Here is a 26,504-nt window from a genome sequence, read left to right as displayed (position 1 = left end):
GTACCCAAACACCTTAATGTTCACACTGCTCTTAATGTTCACACTTAATTAGGAAATCTCCGGGTTTGAATGCCATAGGTTTATGTAGTCAGAAGTACAGATCGTCTTAGTCACTATCCCTAAGTTTTGGAACAGATTCTCTGTAGACATCAAGGGAGTCTAATTTCTTTCAAAGATTTTTAGAGAACCAAGGACACATATTTTCCTGCTTTTATATTTTATTTGATTGTTAGTTCAGCTTAAATGCTGCTCCATTGATAAAGTTTATCTAACCTTTACAATCTCCTTAATTTCAGGTTGCTTCTCTGCTTGGTCAGTTTCCATCTATTGTTTCTTGTCTTGCCTTCTGGTGCTTTGGAAAATAAGTTGACCCCTTTTCTTTGTGGCAGCCCTTCAAATACTGGAATACTGCTATCATGTCATCCCTAGTCCTTCTTTTCTCTAGACTGGCCATAACCAATTCCTGCAATCATTCCTCATATGAAAACATTTTTCAGATAACAGAATGGTTCAGTTGAGATCTGCATATGTGGGACTGATTGGGGTAGATTGCAGGGGTGACACTGAAATATAATTTTATCATATTTTATCTATACCCTAAATTAATGTATTTTATTCCAATTTCATTGTAAATTGTATTTTATTCCAACTTTACTTAAAATTGTATTTCATCCCATTCCATTTTAAATTGCTTTTATCAAATTTTAGTAATAATTTGTTTTTGGAATTTTGTACTTTGATACGCCCCAAGGGCTAATCAATAAAGATTTAACTGGGTAATTTATTTCAGAATCATAGGTTGTTCTTTTAGCTATCATTTTATAATTTTTGTTATGTGAATTGTCAATTAGTGCAAAATCTTTAAAACTAGAACTGTCAAAGAGCATAATCCTATGTAAACTACTCATTGGGGCTTACTTCTAAGAATACAAGAATGTGCTTCAAAAGTCAGACTTATTTTGCTTGGAAATTCAGAAATGAGAAAATAAGCTGTTTGAAAGTAATCTAAGCCCTAATATGTCTAAATTTTTCTATATCATGATGGATTCATTTGCAATATATTCTTCTTGTTTATTATAGAAATAGCACTTTAGAGAATGCCAGTTTTTTCCTTTTCCTTTTTTCCCCAGAAGATAAATATAAATTCTTTCAGCATTCTCTGTGAACTGTTAATAGTTTAGTTTAGTTTACTTTATTGTCATTGCACCTCGTACAACGAAATCAAACACCATCTTCAGTGCACATCATAACCATGAAAATAAACATAAACACACATCCTTCACACTCCACACATTGAATTGAAAACCCTGACACCACACCAACACTGCACTATACAGTAAAATTCAACCAATTATAATAACCAATTATTTAGCTACATCAGAAATATGATACCAAAGCAATGCATGTTCCAATATCAGACATCAAGAAAAGTGTGTGATTATCCCAAATCCTGATTCAGTTCTTGTTCCATAATTCTTGGTCTATGTGATTCCAAAATATATACCAGCAGGGAAAGAAGAATGCTAGAAAGGGATATATACCGTATTTATCGGCGTATAACACGCACTTTTTTCCCCCTGAAAATAGGGGGCAAATGATGTATGCGTGTTATACGCCGATATAATGTTTAAGAAGCCAGCGGAGGCCGGGCGGTGCGAGCAGAGGGCAAGCGGAGGCCGGGCGGTGCGAGCGGAGGGCAAGCGGAGGCCGGGCGGTGCGAGCGGAGGCCGGGCGGTGCGAGCGGAGGGCAAGCGGAGGCCGGGCGGTGCGAGCGGAGGCCGGGCGGTGCGAGCGGAGGGCAAGCGGAGGCCGGGCGGTGCGAGCGGAGGCCGGGCGGTGCGAGCGGAGGGCAAGCGGAGGCCGGGCGGTGCGAGCGGAGGCCGGGCGGTGCGAGCGGAGGGCAAGCGGAGGCCGGGCGGTGCGAGCGGAGGCCGGGCGGTGCGAGCGGAGGGCAAGCGGAGGCCGGGCGGTGCTTCAAAGTTTTTATTTAGAAATTTAAATTTTTTTCCTGAAATTTCCCTCTTAAAATGAAGATGCGTGTTATACGCCTGTGCGTGTTATACGCCGATAAATACGGTAATTCAATGGTAAAGATCTGACCCCAGGATAGAATATTCTCTACTAAAAATTATAACGTCTCAGAATAGCGAAAAATGGATGCCTGGGCACAGGTAGGCAAGAACCCTTTTCTTTTGCACATCGCTTGATATCTTTTTTTTCTCTGGGAAAATACATAGAAAACTTTTATTATTGAGTGTAACAACCAAAGTAGACCTGACAATTAAAATGTACACAGAAACCATTCTTTTTCCTATTATAGTATTATAGCTATGAGTCCGAGTCTTCACTAATATACAGTACTAGAATTTTTCAAGGGGATTGCAAAATAAAATCAAGAATAAAATCTTCTCATCCTTCCTATTACCTATCTCTTCCCACTTATGATTATAACCGTGTTGCTTGTATCTTACAATTTATATTGTTTTTGTTTCCTAGTAGGATTTGATTGCTTATTAGTAACCTATGACTATCACTAAGTGTTGTATCTTATTTCTTCTTTATGTACACTGAGAACATATGCACCAAAGACAAATTCCTTGTGTGTCCAATCACACTTGGCCAATAAAGAATTCTATTCTATTCTACTTGTGGTAGGTGACAGAAAAACTGTCTGCACCCAGAGCTTCCATTTTGCTGCCAAGGTGACAAATATCTTAGCATATGATACAGGGAAAAAACTATTTCCCTTCTATACTGAAATGATTTGAAGAGAGGGGGGGAAGAAACTTAATTTTTTTAAAATGGTGTGGCTAATGCCTAAAGCAGACAGTTAAATTATCCCCATGTTAAGACAACAGAAGTGTCTGAGAGGAGGCAGGTGGTATCAGGTTGCTAGTTTTAATAACTAGGGACAGCAGAGGAAAGCAAGTGAACTGAAAGCTATTAGCAGCATCATTTATACAAGCATGTGCCTGACTGAATACAAAGCAAACAGTCTGCAAGAAAGAATACAAGATTTTATTTGACGTGAAGTAGGAAATAAAAAGCTAGAGGTCTTTGGGATAAATTTTGGATTCCTTAGGAATGGCTAATTAGATGAGAATATTGCATTAAAGGTGAAAAAAGCCCAATAACTGAAAACTGACATAATAAGTGAAGTAATTTCTCAATACCTATCTTTGTCTGGTAAATACTGAGAATACAGAAAAAATGCAAATATTAAGCCTGAGGGGAAAAAACCTCCCAGAGACATGACAGTTTGAAGCCAGTGCTTTATAATTCTACATGAAGATATCTTCTTTTCAATGTTTAAACATGAGTTTGTTTAAATAAACCTATATGTACTATGTTGTACTATTTTAGGGGCAGTTTAAGGAATTCCGGACACATGTATGTATACAATGACTCATTTGATAGCCAAATCAAAATATAATTCATTCAGCGCAGCAGGGCATTATTGAAAGTTAAAGATTTTATTGTTAGAAGAATTGTTCTATCTTCATCAGCTGGTTATTCTTTTCATGTCCTTGTCTAAGAATTCCTATTGTCATGCTTTTACTTTTCACATTCTTTGTTATGTGAAAATCATTTTATATTTTCCATCTAATCTTTAGGCCTATTGATTTGAAAGTTAATTACCTGATGGGAAAATGTTTTATATTTCATAATTTCTTCTTTTCCATTTAATCTTGAATAAGTCAGGAGGTTAAATTCTTAGAAATATGCTCTGACCAAAGAAAAAAACTTAATGAACACCCAATATTTTCTTTTCTTTGAACTGCTTTTATGCAAATACCATTGATTTATTTTGGTGATTTAGATTACATTTTGAAGACCTGCTTACAACTTGAGGAATGAACTGTATTTCTTTTACAACAAAATATTCCATGTTATAAGAGGCTCTCTATATAAAATTATGCTTAGAAGGACTTTTACATGCACACTCAATTCACTCCTCAAATCTTTAAAAGAATATGCAAATATTCTCGCTGTAGCCTTTCTTGCAACATCAAGGATTCCTGAGCCATCAGTGATCTCTCCAGCAGATCAATGGGAAAAACATTGAAACTGGCAGCCTGCCAACACTCCAACCTCTCCTTGCCTCATTGTGGGTGTTTCTGCCATCATGAAAAACAAAAGCTGGTCTGCCTGCAAAAAGTTTGAAGCCTTGGCAAATTGCAGTATCTCAAGGTTGCAAAACACAGGTTTGACCCATTGAAGGGCATTAGGACTGAGCTTTGGAGAACCTCAGATCAGATTTCTCAGGAATAGAAGGATGTGTGAATGCTGGGCATCACACAAATCCAACAATAGTGCCTACAGTCCACGTAACGCTTTATTTCAGCCAGAGGGAGTAGTAAGTCATGAGGCAGCCCACACCAGCAAGCTCTATCTTGCGGTCAAGTACTGGAAAAAAGATGAATACCAGAAGATATACCAGTTTTGAAGATTTTTGCTTCAAAATGTATTGAGTTTTGCACTGAATTCAACAACTCTGAAGTAACTTTGAAGCAGTCGAACACTGAGGTATGATTGTATTCATTCAGCTAGTTTTATAGTTCTGATAAAGATTATATCTCCCATAATGGAGCTCCTAGGTTTTTTCTTAACTTCTGTAAAAGCAGTGACTTCTGTAAAAAGCAGTAACTTCTGTAAAAGCAGTAAAGGAGATGTTGACCCAGCCCTTGCAAAATAACCCCAAAAGCTGGCAATAAAGAGAGAATCTGCGATACCACCAATTCCAAATATACTGGAAGAACAGATAACTTCAAGAAGAGAGCTGTAAGCCACAAAGCAGCATAAATGGGACTACTAGAATCCACAATATTCAAGCCAGTTGCTGGCTCAATCATTGGACTGCACATTCTACTGCCTACGTGTACAAGTGGTTCTGATTCCAGACAGGCTGGGAAAAAATAGAGATAAACTATAGGGAGCGCCTAGAGTATGGTAGAAATGATAGGCAACAGTTATTTTATAGTGCAAGGTGATAAGATTAAAAAAACAAGATGGCACATACATGTATAACAAAATGTATAACAAAAAAGACAAACTAATATAAGGTAAGGCAAGGTAATAATATAAGGTAAGTCAAAGAAAAAATTAATGACAAATCTTCATTTTGTGTAACTTTTGTATTAACAAGCTTTGATTACTGAACTCTCACCTCCTAAGTGAGTCTATCAGTATTCCCAACTGGACTATGGAATAGCTCTCTGGAAATGTAGAACTGAGTGGCACTGTCTAAAAGAAGAGAAATGTTGCTGCAAGGTAGGGTTTTTTCCCATTCCTAAAGCATTACTTTTCAAAGTGCCAGTGTGTCTTCTCTAGAAAGTGTCAGTCACTATGTCAACATTACTTAATATCTATTATCTTTTATATTCAAAAATGAGAGCGCTCATTTGTGCTGGAATAGAGGACCACCATCTTACAAATCCATCCTGTATTCTGCCAGATTTCCCAGCTATTGCTGCAAGCAAAGCAGCCCAAAACCAGAATTCAGATTCGGGAGCAGACTGCTGCTTCTGTTAACAACCTGCCTATATCCTGCAGCTAATGTGAATGATTTTCCATTTTGTTTTGCAGTGAACTATATACAGGTCACAGAGATGGGATTGGCTGCTAGTTCAAAGTATTTCTAGGTTTGCAGGAATGTTGTCTTCCATTGGATTTGGGATGCTTGGTACTGAGTGGAATTAGCAAAAATCCAGAATGGCACTGGTAATTTGGACATTCTGGCCTCTTTACTCACTGCTCTGCCTAAAGGACTGTGGAGAGTAAGTCAGTAGTTCCCTCTACCTTATCCCTGCACCATAAGGTACCCAAGTGCCAGTATGAAATCACCGCACTTCATCTTAGGAGCAGCAGAATATACCTTTTCCTGGATGAGATGGATGAAGGGTAATCTTTGTGCAGAAGAGGTGATATGAGTAATATGCTGGGTGACTAACTTCATTTCCAATATTACTCAGGGTCTCTCATTTCTAAATCAGGAACAAATCATATCATACTAAATTCTGCCTAAATTAAATACAGACTGACAAGCCATGCAAAACTAACCTGGTGTAATAAATAAATTACACACACACACACACACACACACACACACACACACACACACACACATATATATATATATATATATATATATATATATATATATATATATATATATATTCGGAGGTTTTCGCAGGGTATTTGTATGTGGATCTTTGGTTATTCGAGTTTTCTCACGTAGAATTGGAAATATCTAGGTGACGTTTTGATGAAGTCTCATTCATCATCTTCAGGTTTGTGTCTTCGGCTTTGTACTCCGAGTACTCCGAGAAGCACAAAGCTGAAGACACAAGCCTGAAGATGATGAATGAGATTTCATCGAAATGTTGCCTAGATACTTCCAATTTTACGCGGGAGAAAACCCGAATAACCAAAGAGATAGATAGATAGATATATAGATATATAGATAGATAGATAGATAGATAGATAGATAGATAGATAGATAGATAGATAGATAGATAGATATTCTTAAGTTTTCGCTGGTACTTACACGTATGGCATTCAGCTTTGTTGGGTATTTTCCCACGCCATATTAGTTGTGCTTTTAAAGTTGCAGCGATGCGTTTCAGCAGAACTCATCTGCCATCATAGAAGCCTGATGATGGCAGATGATATTCTGCTGAAACGTCGCTGCAACTTTAAAAGCACAACTAATATGACGTGGGAAAATACCCAAACAAAGCTGAATAATATATATATATATATATATATATATATATATATATATATATATATATATATATATATATATATATATATATGTATGTATGTATGTATGTATATGTATATGTATATGTATATGTATATGTATATGTATATGTATATGTATATGTATATGTATATGTATAAAACAGATATAACTTTTGCACTTACAGTGCAATAGAAACTACTTCTGATTTGAACCAGTTTTCTTTAAGCAAAGAATTAAAATATTTTCATTAAAAAGAAAAAAGGCAACTGGCAACCTAACAATTAAATCAAGGTTCTGAGGCAGTTTTATCAGTCTCCTAGTAATTCAGTTAAAAATTAATCTCCTTTACACTTTTGTCACAGAGGGAGGAACTTAAATTATATCTAGGACCTGAAGTATATATGCTTCATAATTGCAATGTAAATAATATTGATTCATTTTTGAAAGCGTTGTTTAATATAACCAAATATATTATCCAAACTGAGGAATATCTGGCAAGAGAAGATTTAATGCCAAGAATATCAATGCTGGCTAAACAATACACATATGAATATGGCATGGACACATGATCATATGATTACAGTGACTAGATCTGAGGAATTTCTGATGAAGATCACCAATATCAGAGGTGGTATTCAGCAGGTTCTGGCCAGTTATGGAGAACTGGTAGAGGAAATTTTGAGTAGTTCAGAGAACCAGCAAATACCACCTCTGACTGGAGATTTTACAATATCCTTCTCCTGCCATGCCCACCAAGCCACACCCACAGAACTGGTAGTAAAAAAAATTGAATCCCACCACTGACCAACACTTGATAAAAGTTGGTCCTTCTCTGATGAGAAAAAAAAGACATGTGCAAACTGATCTGCTTACATATGCATAAAAAAGTATTCACCGTCTATTCTTTATTAAGCAGTTCAAGATCAGGACTAGAACAAATAGGAAAAAAATATTTGTATTCTCACCAAGGTAAAGAACTGATCTTCCTTTAGAATCAAGCAAGAGCCTCAGCAAACTGAAATATTTCAGCAACAGAATAACTAATAATTTAATCTTGCTGCCTGAGTGAAGAAGCAGTCCACTATATTAACAGACTTTGTCCAAACACTGGAAGAGGAGAAATGCTTTCTGCCTTTGTCTTACTGACAAAAACATAATTTATTTTTGTCTTAATGCAAGTTAGGGTGGGCTTGAGGTGGAGGAAGTAGAATTATTGTAATATGAAAAGTCTTTCCAGCCATAGGAAATGGGCTACCTTTAAGAAAATTATAAAAGCATATTCCAGTTCTGAAATGATTAGATAAATTTACTTTAAATTATTAATGCATTTGATGGTTTGGCTTTCAATTCTCACAAAGCATTTTGTAACAGAATGTTCTGGAGGATGATTCCACACTTCTTCCAGAAGATTTGATTTGTTTCTTCACTTCAGTTCAAAGGTTCTCTTCAGATAACTTTTTAAAAGTTGTATGAACTAAAGCAATTTTCTTATGTGTCTATAGGCTACATGCTCTTCCTAATGTATTCTTATTTCATTTACTGATAATTGTTTTGAGAGAGAGTGTCCTTAGAACACTTGTTCTAATGTTCTCTACATGGAATATATACAGAAGAAAACATACATTTGAGATTTTCTAAGAAATGGCAGGGAACCTACTGAGAAGCTTGGCCCTCAAATTGTTACTCCCAGTTCCTGATAAGGCTTCCTCTTTATTTGATCCCTGGCCAACGTCTCAGCCTCAGCTTTTGCCCAAACTGTCCCTGAAACTGCGTAAGTGGGTGAGGGGTTCCAGGCAAAATGAGAATTGCTATACATTTGGAAACTTTGGCCATGGAGTGAGGGGGACTTTTTGTTTTAATATAGCAGCAAGAACTGAATGCAAAATTAAAAAAACAGGTGCTTTCCTATGAATGCTTCAAAACTTCAAAAGTTGCCTTGCCAAGAGGATAATTATGCATGAGAATACCAGACTACTTCCCTAGGAATTTTCTTTGAAAATATGAATATGAAATATGAAAAATATGAAGAGATCTGAAAGTCCTCATAGGACCATTTTTTCCGAGGAGTAACCTGGTAAAATCAAAAGTACATTGATGAGGAAATGGTGAGACTTGACATTCCTGTTCTAATTCTATGCTGAAGAAAAACAATTGGCATAACCAAATTATTCTATGGAAAATCGAGGTTTCATGTAGATACTTCATGAAAAATGAAGAGTGGGAAACGTAGTTTGACATATTAAAATAAAAGACTTGGTGGGCAGGAGAGAAATTGTTATGCTATGGTTTTCATCATATTATATTTCCGCATGAGGCTGAATTGCCCTGCCTATAACAATAAAAGTGTCAAAATAATGCCATATCTTTTAACTATGTGATCATCATCATTCTAAAACATGATTATTGGGAAAGATACAATGTATTTTCATTTTTCTCTATCATCCAAGTTTCATTATTTTCCCAGGAAACTGACAATATCATACCAATCCATTACAGTCATTGCAATGAAAATAACAATGTTCCAAGCACCTTGTGGCTGCCTAGTGAGAACTAAAACATTGTCTAGTTTTGTAAGGAAAGCTTCAGTTTGGGAAAAAGGAAGTACATGTAGAAAGTTTATTTTTCTTTCACTACCCTGATGTAGAACTGCTATGGAGTCCTGAGCTACGTATATTCTCTTCTATTGGTAAAACTGCTGCGTGAGGAGCCATCTCACTTTAACTTTAAATTGATGACCCACCTCCTGCAGTCTAGGGAACAGTCATACTGTTTTCTAAGCAAATATCCCAGGGAGACCATGCAAAGTGTCATTTTCATATATGAAATCCAGATAGTTACAGTAACATAATATTTTTTAAAAGGCAAAATATGATTTTTTTTTCACAAATATTAATTTTAAGATCACTAATCTCAGGTAAGGAAATATTTTCTACCAGCAGAGTTGTTCATGAGCAGTATATCAAACCCATTCTATCAGAGATGGGAAATAATTTGGCTTTACTAAGCAATAAACACCCAGAATAAAAACAATGGCTTAACTTTTCTTTTTCTTATCTTCCTCTCCAGAAAATGAATGGGTTGCTTCTACAATAATACATATGGGAGGATATGAGAATTTGTTAAGTGGGTGGCAGAAGAAACTTTTAACCTTCATTTATTGTTAAAAAAAATCAGCATAATTAGCCATAGTTTCTTGTGTACTATGGTCTTTCCCTGTATTTTTTGTTTTTGTTAATAAATTTCAGACAATCTAGGTCTCTGAAGATCTGCTTTAGCAAAGCAATCCATTCATGGAAACATAGAGAAATTACTTGTTTATTCTTTTATTTATTTCGTTATGTTGTAGGAAAGAATCATAATATTTTTCTTCTTAAGAAGTACTACAGGTGGTCCTCGCTTAACAACTGCTCTGTTTAGCAACTATCCAAAGTGATGACAATGCTGAAAAAAATAACTTTGCAACCAATCTTTGCACTTACAACTGCCACATTGTCCCTATAGTCATGTGATTGCCAGTTGCACACTTCATATCTGGCTTCTGACAAGCAGAATCAATGGAGAAGCTGGCAGTAAAATCACAAATCAGTCACATTATGTCTTACTTGGTTGCATCACTTAGCAACAACATTGTAGTTATTAAGTGAGGACTTCCTGTATTTAAAGGGAATGAGGAATGAGGAATACTTGGTGCTCTCCAGAGCTTGGCTGTTTTATTGCAGATGTTTCATTATCAAAACTAGGTGACATCATCAATACAACATTGATGATGTTACCTAGTTTTGGTAATGAAATGTCTGCAAGGAAACAATCAATAGAATAGAATAGAATGGAATGGAATGGAAGAATGGAATGGAATGGAACGGAACAGAATAGAACAGAACAGAACCTCAAGGACTTCTTATTTCAACCCTGAGTTACAAATATTCTCCTTTACTGCTTTTAGAGAAGCCAAACACTCTTGATCACATCATAACCAGTATGAATCCCCCAAAAAGCTAAATCACTCGGTATTTTTTTTCTCTATCCTTGCTCTATTTCAATGGCTACTGCTTTTAAAGGGAGCAAGAAATGGCAATTGGCAAGTTAGACACAGGTTTCACTATACAAAAAGATGAGATGAAATGTACAGATTATTGGCAGTTAAATGTACTTTATAATAAAAATTTCTGGCTGATGTCACGATAAGATCGGACATGACGAGCGGGTCTCTGCCCTCCCTCACCGAGTTCTCCCTGTTGGAGGGCTCTGAAAGGAGCTAAAGCCATCTTGTAGAGGTGGTGAAGAAAAGAGGGGCATCCTGCAGGTCACGGAGAACAGCAATTCTCTTTCTGGACAAAGGGCCTCTTCCCTTCTCATCCATGATGACGAGAAGAGGGAGCCATCATGGCTGCCATGAAGCTGGGACAGTGAGGCAACAAAGAAATGTGCTGGGCGGTGTAGATGAACAGTGACTGGAGCTGGGTGAGAAGATTCCTTTTTATTTAGACCCTAACTTTAAAAGAAAAAAAAAAGAGGAAAATCCAGGAAAAGAGACTCTTAGAACTATTTCTTAAAGTGGCAAACAACCTTAGAGAGAAAAATCGTAGATCTGAAAGAAAGGAACTAAGGGGAGAAAAGCTAAAGAACTTTTAAAACATAGAAAATTGGATTTTTAAACTGGGTAGGCATTGTTTTGGAAAGGCATTATAAAAAGCTGGAACTATCTACTTGAATCTACTGGAAGAGTCGACTTTGCTTCCATAAATTGAACTAAATTTGGATTAATCAATTTATTAGACTTGAAACATTGTTGAAACCTAAGCTGAGGGTGCCATCTACTGGTGAAGGGAATAACCATACCCCTACAAGTCTAGGAAATTTTTGATAAGAGAAATAAACAACATTCATTTGGAGGATTGTGGTCATAGTTACTGTTCTATAACTATTTACTCTATGAGTAAAGTTACTGGGGACTCTATTGTGAGAATAAGGAAGACTCTTAAGTAAAGTAAAGTGACTTTTGATTTTTGGAAGGTGGCTAGACTACTTAAATAGAACTGATTAATAATCCTGAGATGTGAAGAATTATGATTATTGAACTTTCTGAGGAGCAACACTGGATTTGAATATATTGTTTTTGGACTTGAGGAAGAGTGAGACTTATTAAAATAAGACAAGATGCTCCATCAGGGGGAAATGAGTCAGATTTCAAGAGAAATTGTGTTGATGTTTCAAAGCATTAAGGACACTATGTCATAGAATCACAGAGAGATAAAGAACCTAATGCAAGGCATAAATGGGAAAATAGAAAATACGCTACAACTGACAATGAATGAAGATCAAAGAGTCCAGGAAAAAGAGGAGACAGCAGAAAGAATGGAGGAAAAGATAGAACAGACAAACCAGCAAACAAAGCAAGAAGATGTGAATGAGAAGATGATAAAGATAATAATGGCTAATGAAATAAACCAAGGAAAAAAGTACTTTAAGATATTTAAAAGTGGAATTGGATAACCTGGAAGATTATCCAATTCCTTTTGAAAGGGAGACAGGGGTTTGGATGAATACTTTGAAGACCTGCCAGCTTAGGAGGATCGAGATGGGAGAAATATTCAGACTAAATGGTGAAGACACAGATGCTGATAGAGACAAAGATTCAAGAGAGGAGTATGGGAGGCAAGCTAAAAAACAAATAAGAATTGAAGTATTAAAATGAACAAGAGACAATGGATAGAAAGGATTATTTCCTTTTTCTTATTTTTTCTAATATAATGATGGCCTGATAAAAATTATTTTAATAGAATAGAGGTAGAAATAATACACACCTTTATATAAAGCAACAGATGGATAGATTGGAGATTGAAAGATGGTATTATTACGTATGTTTAAATAATAGGATGACTGGTATTTGAATGGTGTATTGTGAAATTGAGCAACCAAATAATAAAGGACTATGTCTTAATATAAACATGTGTATTAACATTAGGATTAGTAATTGTGACCTGACTAGAAGCTAAAATAAGAAATGGTGGGGGGATTAGCAGACATAATTTTTATACAATAGAATATAAGTAATAATTAGATGGAAAGATTAGAGATTGAAAGATGTATGTTTAATAATATCATTGGCATTAAAATGGAATATTGAAATATTGAATAACTACTCTAAAACAATCATGTATATCAACACTAGGATTCTATAAGCTTGATTAATGTTGTTGTTGTTGTTGTTATTGCTATCTGCATCAAAATGAATTATACCCAAAGGCCACACTGTCAAGGTATTGATATTGAAGTGTGTTTAAAAATAAAAAATTAATAAAACTTGAAAAAAAATATTACAAAAAGGATTGGAGACCTGTGGTTCTCCATATGTTAATAAACTATACCTCTCTTCAAGCCCAGCCAGAACGGTCAGTAGTGCATCAACCACACAGCTTAAGGACTGATTTATAATCAGCCTGAATAAATTAGAGGTGAATCTATTGATCTTAAGGTTAGATTTCAAAAAAACCGTTCAAGACTTCATGTCCTGGCAAACTTGAAACCGTAAGTTATGCTTCAGATGCTGAGTTTTTCTTTTGGCAGTATTTTCTATATCGAAAATCTAGAAGCACAACATTTTTGTAGCAGCACCTGCCCTCTGGATTAGAATGGCTCCCACCCTTAAGAGCCCTTCACCCAGGCCCTTGCTGACAATATCTAACACCCCCTTTTCTTCTTTTTTGTTCTTTCTGGGTTTGTTTTCTTTGTCATCATTGTTCTGTTTTGTGCTGTTCTGTGGGTGTGTTACAGTAAACCACTGAGTCGCTTGAAGTTGGGCAGCATATACATTTAATATATAATAATAGTAATAATTAAACAGCACTTTACAGAAGTGGGAATTATTTTCACATTTTCCTGCTGTTCTTTGCCTACAGTGTTTTCTTAGAACCAGAACATTTCATCTTTAAACTCCCTGAATATTACAAGTCTTGGTTCTCCTTCTTATTTTAACCACATTTTTAGATTTAGGGGAAAAAATTTAAAAAGACACTACATCAAATATTGGCATCATTACTTTTTTTCTTTCACCACTTTCAACTGCTAGTTTTCTAATGTAAATTGTAGTTCCAATTCTTTCACCTTAATTGCAGGAATCACAAATACGTGGCTATTTTAAAGTTGTTAGCAACTTGGAGGAGGGATATCCATTCCCTACTCAGCCCTGACTTGATACACTTCCAGCCAAGAAAATACAATTGCTAAAACATTATGGAAGAATTTTCCCTATAAAATATGGTGTTGTGAGATACTTCATAACTTTTATTATGAAAAAAAAATATTCCTCTGATTGGCAGGGAATATTGGCACCTGGTTGGGTCAATGGTGGGGCCCCCAGCCTACATAACTATTAGTCTCTATTTCCAAGGAAAGCACACATTAAAATGTTAATTGAATGCAGTTTATAAAAGAATAAAATTTAATTCAAGTGCAATAAAAATCTGTTTATGATCTTTTGTTCTACCAGTCACTTTCTCAGTGAGTACTTTTGCCACTTAAAATTGCATTAGAAACAATACACTAGGTAAAAACTGACTTTAAGAAATGGAATTAATCACTGTCCTTTTTCTGTTATTCGGTTTGAAGAAAAATATTGCTGCTATATTCCAGTTGGCTGACAAGGATTACAAACCATTCTCCCAAATACATCAAGCTAGGTGTAAGCATCCAGCCTTTTACCTGTTCTGCATTCTTCCCTCAGAAGAGTACAAAACTGACCTCCCAGCCTAGCCATAGCTCCTTAGGAGTGAGGACTTGCTGAAGATTGGGAAAAACCCTCTGTTTTACCTTTCAGTCCATATCATGCTTGCCTAGTCTTGTGATGATGGACACATGACACACATCATGCCATTTTTTTGTGACATGCCAGGCCTCCGGACACTCTTTGGGTCATACAAGAGAGCCTCATGGGACTCCATCTGGACCCTCTGAAAAGCATGCAAGAACAATGCATACTTTCCCATTCTTTTTGGAGGCTGTAAAGTCATGTAAGAGCATTCTCCAAAGTTTCCAGGCCTCATGTGACCTGTAGCTGCTTAAAATGGGCATTTTAAAAAAAAATTACAATTATTTATTGAATAATTACTTTAAATAATTTAATATATTACTCTTACAGTTTACTTACAGTGATGAATTCTCTTTTGTCTGGCAGGGGGAACGTGTGACACACTACCAGTGTCAAGGTAGAAAATTCCTTAATTTTTGAAGTGCCAAGCTCAAAAGGTTCACAATCACTGACCTAGTCTCTCCTCCTGCAGAACCGTGTGACCTGTCTTGTTTTCTGATTTGTTTTATAGATAGCCCTTGACTTATGATCATTTGCTTAGTGACTTTTTGAAATTACAATAATGCTGAAAACATGTATTTAAAATTGATCCTTTCAGTTCTAGCTGTCTAAACATCCCTGAAGTCATGTTATCACAATCTGGGCACTTGACTAGTTGCCAAGCACCCCACAATCACAAGATTATCATTTGTAACCTTTCCTAAAAGCAGAAAGTCAGTGGGGAAACTGACAAGGAAGTTCTCAAGTACTGGGGTAAGTCTCTCCTACCTACACACATTCCCAGCCCCTCTGCTCTTGTGCCATGCCAGCCATTCACATATCCCTGCACACCATGACAGATTTTTGCAGTTATGCACCCCGTCACAACTCCCAACCTGTGCCATACCTCCATGCAACCTCCTTGACCTACAACTCTTCTGCATTTTCCCTGACCCATGTTGTCCCTCATGTGCCCTGTCCCTGACCTACATGTCTCATGCAGCCCCACACAAACCTCCAGTCTGCACAACACATCTCATGCATCACTATGCACCTTCCCCAAGTCCTGTAGCATCCGTCGCACACCCTCCCCAACCTGCACAGCATGTCTCATACACACAGGTCTCTATAGGAACACTACTATTCATGGGTGAATATTTTGCATGCTTTTCCTTTTGCTGTAACTGTTTGGGAGTTTGGGCGAGAATTGGCCCTCCGCATAGGCTCCCTCTCAACCAGTTCCAGCCTCTCTCTCAGCCTGGCATTCAAGGTTGCGATATCCTAAGGGTGACCTCTTCTCTCCATCCTTCTTCCGAAGAGCCCCCCCCCCCCCCCCCCCCCCCCCCCCCCCCCCCCCCCCCCCCCCCCCCCCCCCCCCCCCCCCCCCCCCTTTTCAAAACATCTTTGCGGCATTTTATTGGCTACAGATGGACATGGAGTACTGGGGTGGGGGTTGAAGGGGAAAGTTAGCCTAATGAAATTCAGACTCTGCCTGACCTCTGCAATCACTATCTCTCAGTAAAAGTTCCTTTTAAAATGCAAACCGCTTCAAGAGTTTTACTTTCTTGAGAAGGTAGCTGAGGCAGGTCCTTACACCTTTGGCATTTCCCTGACCCAGCTGATACCTCTTGGTCACCTTTTTATAAATAGAATTTCTTCAAAATTTGGAGCATTTCATCTCCAAATAGCAATCTAGCTATTTTGTATCCCATTCCAATATAAGCAATTTGCCTAAGACTATGGGGAAAAATAATAATAATATATTTAAATTAGGTGCACACGTATGCATGATACCCTCTCAAGCTGTCTCATATCTTTTTTTATGCAAAGATTGATCAGATTATTGTTGAATAATTCAGAGTAGGTCAGCTAATTTCTAGTATTCCAGAATAAGCTCTTTACACTCATAATATAAATAAATTCCTTACAGAAACACTTTCTGCTCCTGAACAAACTCTTTACACTCATAATATAAATAAAATGGGTATTTTGTAGTTCTCTTTGAAGATATTTTATTTAATCTGATTAGAATTCCAAGCAAAAGTCACAATACGTACAATACTTAAATGCAGTTATATATGTCATCTAGCTTTTCACTGCAAACAATCACAGGATCCAGAGAATCTAAAGAGAATTGTTCTTATTTACTATTCTGGAGATTCTACCTTACTAATTTTGATAGACTTGTCTCCACATTAACTATTGATTGGGAAATCAGGAACTGAAACTGGGAAGTTAAGCTCCGAGACCAAGATCATCAAAGTATTGAAAGTAAGTTAAAAGCACACATTTCATTGATCTGCCATGGGATGTGCACTGCTAAACCACTTAGCTGGTTTAAAAATCCAATATATTCATTAGATGAAGCTAATAATTCTTCTGTATCATGTGGCATTGCCTCTTGTACTTTCTCCATCTTCTACTGCTTTCTCATTAAACATATAATTTTACTTATACCTTCTGATACAACCGTGACATGTTTTCCTCCAATAAATATGGTACAAGAATGTACTTCCTCTCCATTTAGAAAAAGAAGCTAGTCTTTTGTAGAAATGTGGAAATATGTGGAAATGACCAAATCTGAATTTGGTTCTGAAAAAATCAGCCCAATTAAAATCAGTCCAGAAAAATGACTGATTCGCTTATAGATAATCTAGATTTAATCATACTAAATTGCTCCAAAACAACAAGTGTGGTCAATTGTATTGTGGTTCCACTTACTAATGCTTATTTAATAACCAATCCTTAGATCCATTTGCACCACTTAAAGATACCAGCTGGTCTCACTCACCTCACAAGATATCCTAAGGAAATCATCCAGAAAAGGTCACATGCCCCTCAGAAAGGCAGTAAAGGAAAAGTCACATGCCCCTCAGAAAGGCAGTAAAAAAATCAGTGCCGAGCTTGCATCCTGCCTCTTGGAAGTACACCCCAAAAGGACAGTGCCAGATACCACTAAAGCAGTGAAGGAAGACCCCATCCCCAGATAGAAAAAGAAACCATGAGTCAGGAAAAAATTCAAACACAATACAAATAATTAAATCACAACAGTAGCTGTAGCTTGTTAAACCAATTACCAGAACAAATAGACACAAGAACTAGCCAGATTTCTCAATCCAGTTTTTTTTTCAGGAACAGAGATTAATCTTTTTCCTTCCAGACAAAGTTGAATAGGGAAAATTATCATATCAGTAAACACAGGATTAAACATCACCAAGCACAGAATAAACTTCACCAAAAACCAGTTTTAGACAAAAACTCAGAAAGGGTATGTAAACTCATGTTTGAATGTCAATCTTTCTAGCTAGCCAAGAGGAAGTATTTCCAGGGGAGTATTTCCTCCTAACAGCAGTGTAAAAAGCTTAAAACAACCCTTCCCCTTTTAGAAAGTATCGAGAAAAAAAAACCTCCTTCTGAGACAGTAAGTCTAGGTATACTGCCAAGAATGTAGTAAGGGTGGAAAAAAACAAAAGGAGATTGCTTCTAACTACCAGTTCTCTGAACTGCTTAGAAAGTTAACAAGGGGTTCTGTTCTGTCTCACTTTTCTTCTTTCCCAAAAGATGAAAGAATACAAACTCACACAAACACAGGCAGGCAAGCTGGCTCGGACTTCACAGAGTTAATTCTTTGGAACTGATAATATCCTTGGCATTCCAACACGCTCTGCCTGCCAAGTCCGAACTGATAACAAATACAAATCTACTCACAGAAAATTACAAGGCAGTCCACAAAAATCATTCACGAAGAAAATCTGAAGTAAGATTAAACTTTGTCCCATACAAAATTCCAGCCGAAAACACACCCACTTTTATCCCCTGTGGGGTGTGGCTCAATGACTCAGCTCACTCTCTGACCCTCCCACGCCTCCTACATTGCTGCTCACATTTCTCCCTATGACGCTGCTTAGGATCAAGCCAACACTCTTCCTCTTTACTCCCTGTCAGGGGCTGCTCCGATATGCCTTCCTCCTGATTAATCTCAGGCTGTTCCTCTCGGTTGTCTGATGAAACCTGAGGCATTATCAAGGAGGAAGGCATTGCCAGAGAGGAAGGTCCTGGGGAGGAAGGCATTCCCAGTTCCTCCTCCTCATCTTCCAGGTCTTCTTCCTCTGACAGCATAGGCTCGGGAATCGGGGCCACAACAGGGTTCTATAGAAGTGGTCAGAACCAATAGAATCCCACCCCTGTTGTTAAGTGAACCTGGCTTCCCCATTGAGTTTGCTTCTCAGAAGGTCAAAAGTTGATCATATTCTCTTTGTAAGAATACAGGAAACAGACTTAACTCTCCTAATTACAGACTTATTCGTTTGCTTAATACAGTAAGCAAAATATATGAAAAACATATCTGCTTAAAACTATTGGACTGGATCCAAAGTCAAAATATTGTTGCTGAGGGACAGGCAGCATTTAAAGGGAACCATTCAACCTTAGATCTTTCTCTGGTCCTGCACCATTTGGCTGAAATATATATCTTACCATTCAAAGGCGCCCTTTTTGCCTTTGTGGATTTTAAATCAGCTTTTGATCTGATTCCAAGCTATGCAAAAAAAAAAAAAAAAACCCTGCAAGTATCCTCAATAGTTAAGAGGTTACTCTTTCCAGAAATATGAAAGAAGCAAGGCTGTGGTGGTACGGACATATGGTCAGAGCTAATGTGGAATCTCTTCTGAAGTGGGCACTTGCACTTAGTCCAGATGGCCGATGGCCCCAAAGGCGACCAAAAAAGTGATGATGGTATACCTGCATGAAGAAATGCAAACTGTAGTTGTATCTTTTGCCAATGCTGCAGACTGGATGAAGTGGCAGGCAAAATGCAAAACTGTGGACCCCACAATATGATGGAAAGAAAAAGAAGATAAGAGGTTCCTCTTCTTTATCAGACTCTTAGATTCTTATGCCTCATTGAAAGTCAGATGCTCCCCTGGGGCATCTTTCTGGAATGTTTTCATCTAAGAGGGGTTAGCCAAGGCTACACATTAGCCACCTTACTTTTCAATCTGTGTCTTAATTCAATAATTCAGGCTCCTTCAACTTTTAATTATCACTTTCCAATGTTTGTAGATTGTTGCACTTTCAGACCTGCTATGTGGAGATGATGCAGTAATTGTCTGTCTTGACATGGTGAGAGTGAGAAGAACATTGAGGGCATTGGTTTCCTATTGCTTAAAAATTATACTAAATTTTTAAAAATCCTGTAAGTCTCTGCACAATGGAATAGTAGGATGCATAAGTGGCAAATTAATGAGAACCCAATAGAGTAGATATGCACTTAGATTACTTTATTAATTTAGTGTATGTACTTTTAATATATTTTATGTCTACTATTTAGATTTATTAATTATAGGTTTAGATATTTTATTATACTGTTTTCTGGCCTAAAGGCCATAATAAAAGTTTTGATTTAATAATCACTATCACAATAAAAAGAAGGAAACCTTTTTTAAAAAATCCCTGAAGGAAAGTGATTGGAGTTTATTAAAAAGCATTTCAAAAATCCATTGTTTTGTTGAGTTGGGATAATCCAATATTAGGTGTAAACAATATCAAATTAAAAATTGTAAAAAGTTATTCTGCAAATGTGCATACACAATATAGCATACTATATATGTATGTTGCAAAAACACAATTTAAAATCTGGATGGCTTATGATAATTCTGCAGATTAGGCTAGTATATTTCCTTGTGCATTTTAAGGAAATATGAGAGCAAGTCTCTAGTAGATTGTACTAGCAACACAATGGCTATTGAAGTTTCCAAGATGAGAGGTAGGTCTGTAAGACATGGGTACAAAGTCTCTGGTTTCAGTGGAAAAGGTCTAACTTTATTTATTTACTCGTTCTAATTTTGAGGCTGTCTAATTCCTTGGCAACTCTGGGTGGCTTAAAAGAAACAAAAGAAAAGAAACAATACATATACAAGACAACACGCCCAACCAGAACACAAAACTAAGCTAAACTAAAAGAGAAGCCACAACCACCCTCTCCCAAGACTTGGTAGAATAATTTCTAAAATGTCATAAAGGTAGGACCATACAAATCTCTGACATCTCTAAATTGGGCCTCCTGAATGAATTCCTGAAGAACTGAGAATAGTGTGCTAAGTGGGCATAAACTTTGGATACTATAAAGTTGTTTTCTGTTTTCCCATTCTACAATGTAAGATTTATTTCCTAATAAATCAGGTAAAACTGCATATGGAAAAGATGGTCTGACCAAAACACATATAAGTCATATAAGTGCTACACAATGGCCTGTACTACACATGTAAATTAGTCATTCTACACTTCATATCTGCTTCCCCATCCCCCTAAATACTATACTATGGATGCTCATGCTTTCAAGCCTGCACATTCTTCATCAATATAATTTATATACTTATTGACAGCAGTCATCATACTTCAGTTACATTTCTGTAATTCATATAAACCACTTAAATTGGACACTATTGCACTATTATTCAAATGAGAGTTCTGAGATAGAATTGTAAATTTAGAATAGAGGCAAGATTTCAAATGGAGGCTTCAGTTCTCCAAAGGATACCGCTACATTTGTTCATAGTCAAAGAATTAGCACATCTGTTTAAAATTATATTTTGTTCTGTACCACGTATTTGGAGCAGGCACTTCAATTTATGGAGACTTGCCTATATGTATAAAGCTTCTCTGAGTGGTTGCACTCTGTAATAGCTTTGCAGTTTTAATGTTCTAAAAATCATTTAGGATACTAAATTGTTTTCTCTTACCATCTCAGTTCTTTGTAATTTAACAGGCAAAACTGTATCTGAAGCCTTGAAGTCTTGTCAGGTAACAGCAAGAAACTTCTGTTTCTTTGGGTAATGAAGAATGCTTTTAATGCTTTCATAAAAATGATCCAGGCTTTTGAAAACTTTCTCAAGTCTGAATACAAATTATGACAAAGTTCTTTAAAAGTTTTTTTTATACCTACTAAATTCTCTGAAATGTCAATTCTTTCACGTGATTGATTCAGGCATATTTTAAAATTCTTTTCCATGTGTTGCAATGGCACATGCAAAGTTGTTCATTTAGAAAACAGAAATTGATTGCCCAGGTAGCTTAGCTATAATAGTCATGAAAATGATTTTGGAACCATCTTGTATTTCAAACTTTAGAAGTTATCAGGATGCTGTAGTTGCAAAAAAGGAAATGCAGTTTTAGTCTACATCAACAGCAATATAATTTTCAAATCAAGGAAAATATTCACTCTCCTTTATTTTGTGTGATTGACACACATTGTCATAAGAACTGGAACAGATTGAGTGTAGGCCATGACAATGATTAAGGGACTAAACCCAGTCAAATCTTATTGCCTTCTTGATAGTTTGCCTGAATCAGTGGTTCAGGGAAATGCTATTTAGACTTTAGACTTTAATAAGGCATTTGACAAAGTAAATCACAGCCTACTTCTTAATAAGATAGAACAATGAGGAATAAAAAGTTCCACTATCAGATGGATTCATAGTTAGCTGACCAACTGCACCCAGCATGAGTCCTCAACAGAACTACATCCAAATAGAAGAGAGTATGCAGCGGGGTACCTCAAGGTTTTGCCTTGGGTTCAGTACTTTTCAACATCTTCATAAATGACCTAGATGAGGGAATAGGAGGGAAAACTCATCAAATATTCATACAAAACTATGCTGGGGGAATTGCTAACACTTTGGAAGATAGACTCAAAAATCAGAAGAATCTTGACAGACCTGAGTACTGGGCTTTATCCAACAAGATGCAGTTTAATGAAAAAAGTAAATAAATTTGTAAAGATGGTGCAAACAATATGTTCTATGCAAACGGCAAAAGTAATAATAAATGGAGATACAACAGGGCAATTCCAAATTTCTAAAGGTGTAAGACAAGCATCCCCACTATCACTTTTGTTATTCCTGGAGAAGAAGAACCTTGCATTTCAATGCAGGTTTATAAGCATGACTTTCATGATTTCTATAATTATGAAAACCCCAAGATAAGACTGCCTCTCGTTATCAGCAAGAAAAAAAGGACTAGAGTTTCAAATACCTGAAAGTTGCACTCACAATCACCCAAAAATAACAAACCAAACATTGCTTTCCTCACAGCAATGCTTCACTAAATCATGTCAACTAAATGAAAGGTTAATTTTTAAAGCCAAAAACTGTTCTCATCTTTCTCTATCAGATGCAATCCTTGTTGCATGGATTATGCAACTATATAGTTTTTTCCCAAGTGCTGTATGTTTATATAATCAAGACAAAACAGCCCAGGCAAGGACTTACTTAAACAAGAGCAAGAAAGGTCTGGATACATAAATGAATCCTTCAGACCAATACTACAGAGATCTGCTTTAAATGAGGGCTTTCAGATTCTTACAGGATTCAACTAATTCAATTCCCTATTTCTGTGATGGGAATAATAAAATATACTCCTTTAAAATATTACATATTTAAAAACAGAAAATTCTCAATGAATTTTGTTGCAATTATTTCTAACATTCTGACACAGGGTAACTGAGATCTTCATTACAGCATTCTATATAAATTGATCGGCTAGTATTGTAGGTCATAATAAAATGATCATTTAGATGTTATGGTTCTATTTTTCTGATGTGGTTCTCAGATTAAAAAAACATATTTGCATGCACACAACAAACTCATTAAGAATGACCTTATGAATAAATATATATAAAATTCCAAAAGATCAGAAACTACTCTCACTTGCATATATGTTATATGTATTTTTGTTGTTACAATCTTTTTTGAGGAAATGTTAATTTATGTATTTGAAGCCTGTTTGGGGGGGGGAGACTAATATCAAAGCAGTTCCCCAATATTACTGCCTAGTTTTTCTACATATTTTTAAAGTTATATTCTCATTAAATGGAATTTATCAACTTACCAAGAATTATGAATACTTTGTACATGGAGATATAGTTTAAAAGAATTAGTAGAGGGAAAGGTGAATCTACAACTTAAAAAAAACCATTGTAATGTTTGAATATATTCATTTATACAGGAAGCAGTGAAGAAGATTTTCAAGAAATTCTTTTTTTTCCTTTTTCTTTTGTATCTTTTGCTATTTAAATCATGCCATTGTAACTGAAATATACTGAAATTAATCTTGGCTGTTGTTCATTTTTTAAAAGATTAGTAAAAAGATTAATGATATGTAAACTGCTCTTTCAAAAAGATATTATTTTTCCTCCTTTATTTAATTCATGCCATCTTTTTAACCAATAGTCCAAGGATGTACATTCCTTCTCCATTCTTGACTACTGTTAAGCAATTGGGCAGTAATTTTAACCACAGTTACTACTCCTATGATTTGGGAGCTTTGAAGTGGACTTTAAATCCTCCATGGAAAAGTATCTTTTTGCTAGACATAAAGAACAATATGTTAAATATCATTTTGATTTTTAGATAACATAACATAACATATTTAGTTATAGTATAATATATTTTATGTTAGATATGAAATATATTACACATTAAAATTAATGCATAAATGCTATAGAAACATAAAAATAACATAATAGAATTCTCAGAAGGAAAAAACTAATTACAAATATAAACCAAGGTTAACAAAATTACAGTATAAAATTACAAATCACAAAGCCCATACTTACAGTCTGTGCTACTGTTTTTTGGAACCACAGAGAAATTGGAAGCCATAGGGTTGCGAACAATATCTTCCCACTGAATAGTATCTGCATAGCAAAGAAATCTGTTCTGTCCAACATATACTCCTCCATTTAAGATTTCTGTATCAAAAAGAAATAGGAAGGGGAAAACATATATTGAATTCTTTCTGTGAAAGAAAAATAAAATGATTTTGTAAAACAACAGCAGAAAACACAGAAAGTTCTTAAGAAAATGTGCATTACACTAGTCTAAGTAATCATATCTTCACAGAATTAAGCCATTCCAGTGGCTTTTTCCTTTTTTTTCAGCATTCTAATTAAGACAGCCTTACATAGTACAATTCTGTGATACAATTACTAGAAGACCAGATGCACCTCCAAGAAATGAAGCTGGAATCCTTATGGGGAAGCATATGGAGAAGTTATGAAACAAGAAGCTACACTTTGGACAATAATTTAATCTATTGAACAATTGGTGTTGTATGTGGAAGAAAAGCCACATTTTAAGGACAGAATCAGTTGAATGGAATGGGACAACAATGCCTCCATTGACTCCATTTCTCACGTATTTGAGAGTGTCAGTTTTATATGTGGAATGCCATACTTCTTCATTATACCTAAGTTTTAAGAGCAAAAGTTAAGTATCTAAATTAAGAACTGCATTATCAGATAGCAAGCATTACTTTGAATTAAAACTTCCTTTTATAAGTTCTTGGACTAGAATTGGAGGACATCTAATAAAATCAAAAAATTACTTCAAATGAAGTATAACAAAGCTAAAACCTTAAACACACAAGGCAGCTCCATTGAGCTTGGAGGAATTTATTAATAAGTGAGTATGCCTACAATTGTGCTACATATAACAAATAATAAGTAATGAAGCAAAAATGCACATTTCTAAGCAGAAGAACTGGAAGCAAAAACCTACCCCATAAATATGTGAAATAACTATATGTTCCCTTTCCCCTAAGTGTTTCCCTGAGAGGAATTAATTTTTTAGATGGTTTCTCAACCACTTTCAGATTATAGAGATGAATACATAAAAGCAACCTCAATTTTGCTGTGCATAAATAAAAAGAAATGGACAAACATTATAATTATGAACCAGGAATATTACTATTTTTAAATAAGCATTTTGAATGTTTATTGAAAAAGCTCTCAATTATTAATAAAACTTCCCTCAAACCAGTATTGTACACTGCTATATCCAACTAAAGTTGGCTACAATGAGACAAAATTATTATTAATAAGACACAGTTTTCTGTAGGTTAGATATAATAGAATTACATTTCACTTTGGTGGCTTTACAGTCTTTTCGGAATGAAATAGGAGGATACCTAGAGTATAATGTCTTCTTTGAAATAGGAAGATACCTAGAGTATAATGTCTCCTTTGAACAACTCCCCAGATTCCTCCTCAGATGTCAACTCAGGGAGGATGAGCATGTCAGGAACTGAGTTGATAGATGGCTTGTGAACTCTCTTATGTGTGGAGTTAAGTTTGTTTGGTGGCGTTATTTTGTTTGAGCAAATTTCAATTGCTTTGTGGACTGTTGGGCCATTGCTCTATGGACTAATCATGGTCTGCTTGTGGCTGGACTTAACTGGAACAGTTTTGAGTTTTGGTGAAGGGAATTGCTGGGGATTATTTATAAACTCACTAAACCATAGTTTATTCCCCAGTTCACCTCAATGACTGCTCCCTTGACTTGGTTGCTGCAGAAAAGGATCATGTAGAGGTTGGTCAAGCGGCATGCCTTTGAGTTTCCGAAGAAGGTTTTTCCTATGGACCCTATTCTTCACTGCTCTGACCCAATGCAACAGATCATGGTAGAGATGGACGTATTAAATGTGCAGTGGAGATAGTGTTGCTACAAGCTTCCTTGATCTTGAAGCAATTCTTCCCTTGTGCTTACTGCTTACTACTCGTGCATGTTCAACCCTGCCCAGCAGAACTACATAATCTGGGATAATGAGTTGCTGGCAAAAGTCAAGATGATTTTTGAGGTGTGGTGGCACCATTTAGAAGGGGCTTGGCACCAGATCAAAGTGCAGACAGATTATTGGAACCTAGAGCACCTGAAAACAGCCAGGAAGCTCAACCAGCAGCAGATCCGATGGTCTCTCTTCTTCAACCACTTCAATTTTCGAGTAACCTATAGTTCAGGAGTCTGGAACCAGAGAGCCGATGCCTTGTCTCGCAAACTGGAGTACATGCAAGTCGGGGATAAGATGCTGCTCTTAGTGATTCCAGAGTCGAGGTTTGTAGCAACCAAGAGCCTTCGATCTGAAAGAGCAGATCAAGGTGATGCAGCTTCGAGACTCACTTGTCCAGGCTAGAGA

General features: G+C 36.3%; 1 protein-coding gene across 4 annotated transcripts in view; it reads right to left on the bottom strand.

Annotated features, from left to right (window-relative positions):
• The window catches only part of ERBB4 (erb-b2 receptor tyrosine kinase 4), a 942,903-nt gene that overhangs the window by 296,658 nt on the left and 619,741 nt on the right, over positions 1-26,504 (bottom strand). For all 4 annotated transcript variants that reach the window (XM_087949416.1, XM_087949418.1, XM_087949415.1 and 1 more), the window contains exon 4: positions 24,148-24,282. In XM_087949416.1, coding sequence (XP_087805542.1) covers positions 24,148-24,282 — 135 coding nt within the window. The remainder of the gene's footprint in view (positions 1-24,147; positions 24,283-26,504) is intronic.

The sequence above is a fragment of the Notechis scutatus genome, chromosome 1, assembly GCF_049901735.1.
Source record: "Notechis scutatus isolate UNSWTSFEM ecotype Mainland chromosome 1, rNotScu1.2, whole genome shotgun sequence".
Taxonomy (NCBI): domain Eukaryota; kingdom Metazoa; phylum Chordata; class Lepidosauria; order Squamata; family Elapidae; genus Notechis; species Notechis scutatus.
This window is presented reverse-complemented; position numbering and strand designations above follow the sequence as displayed.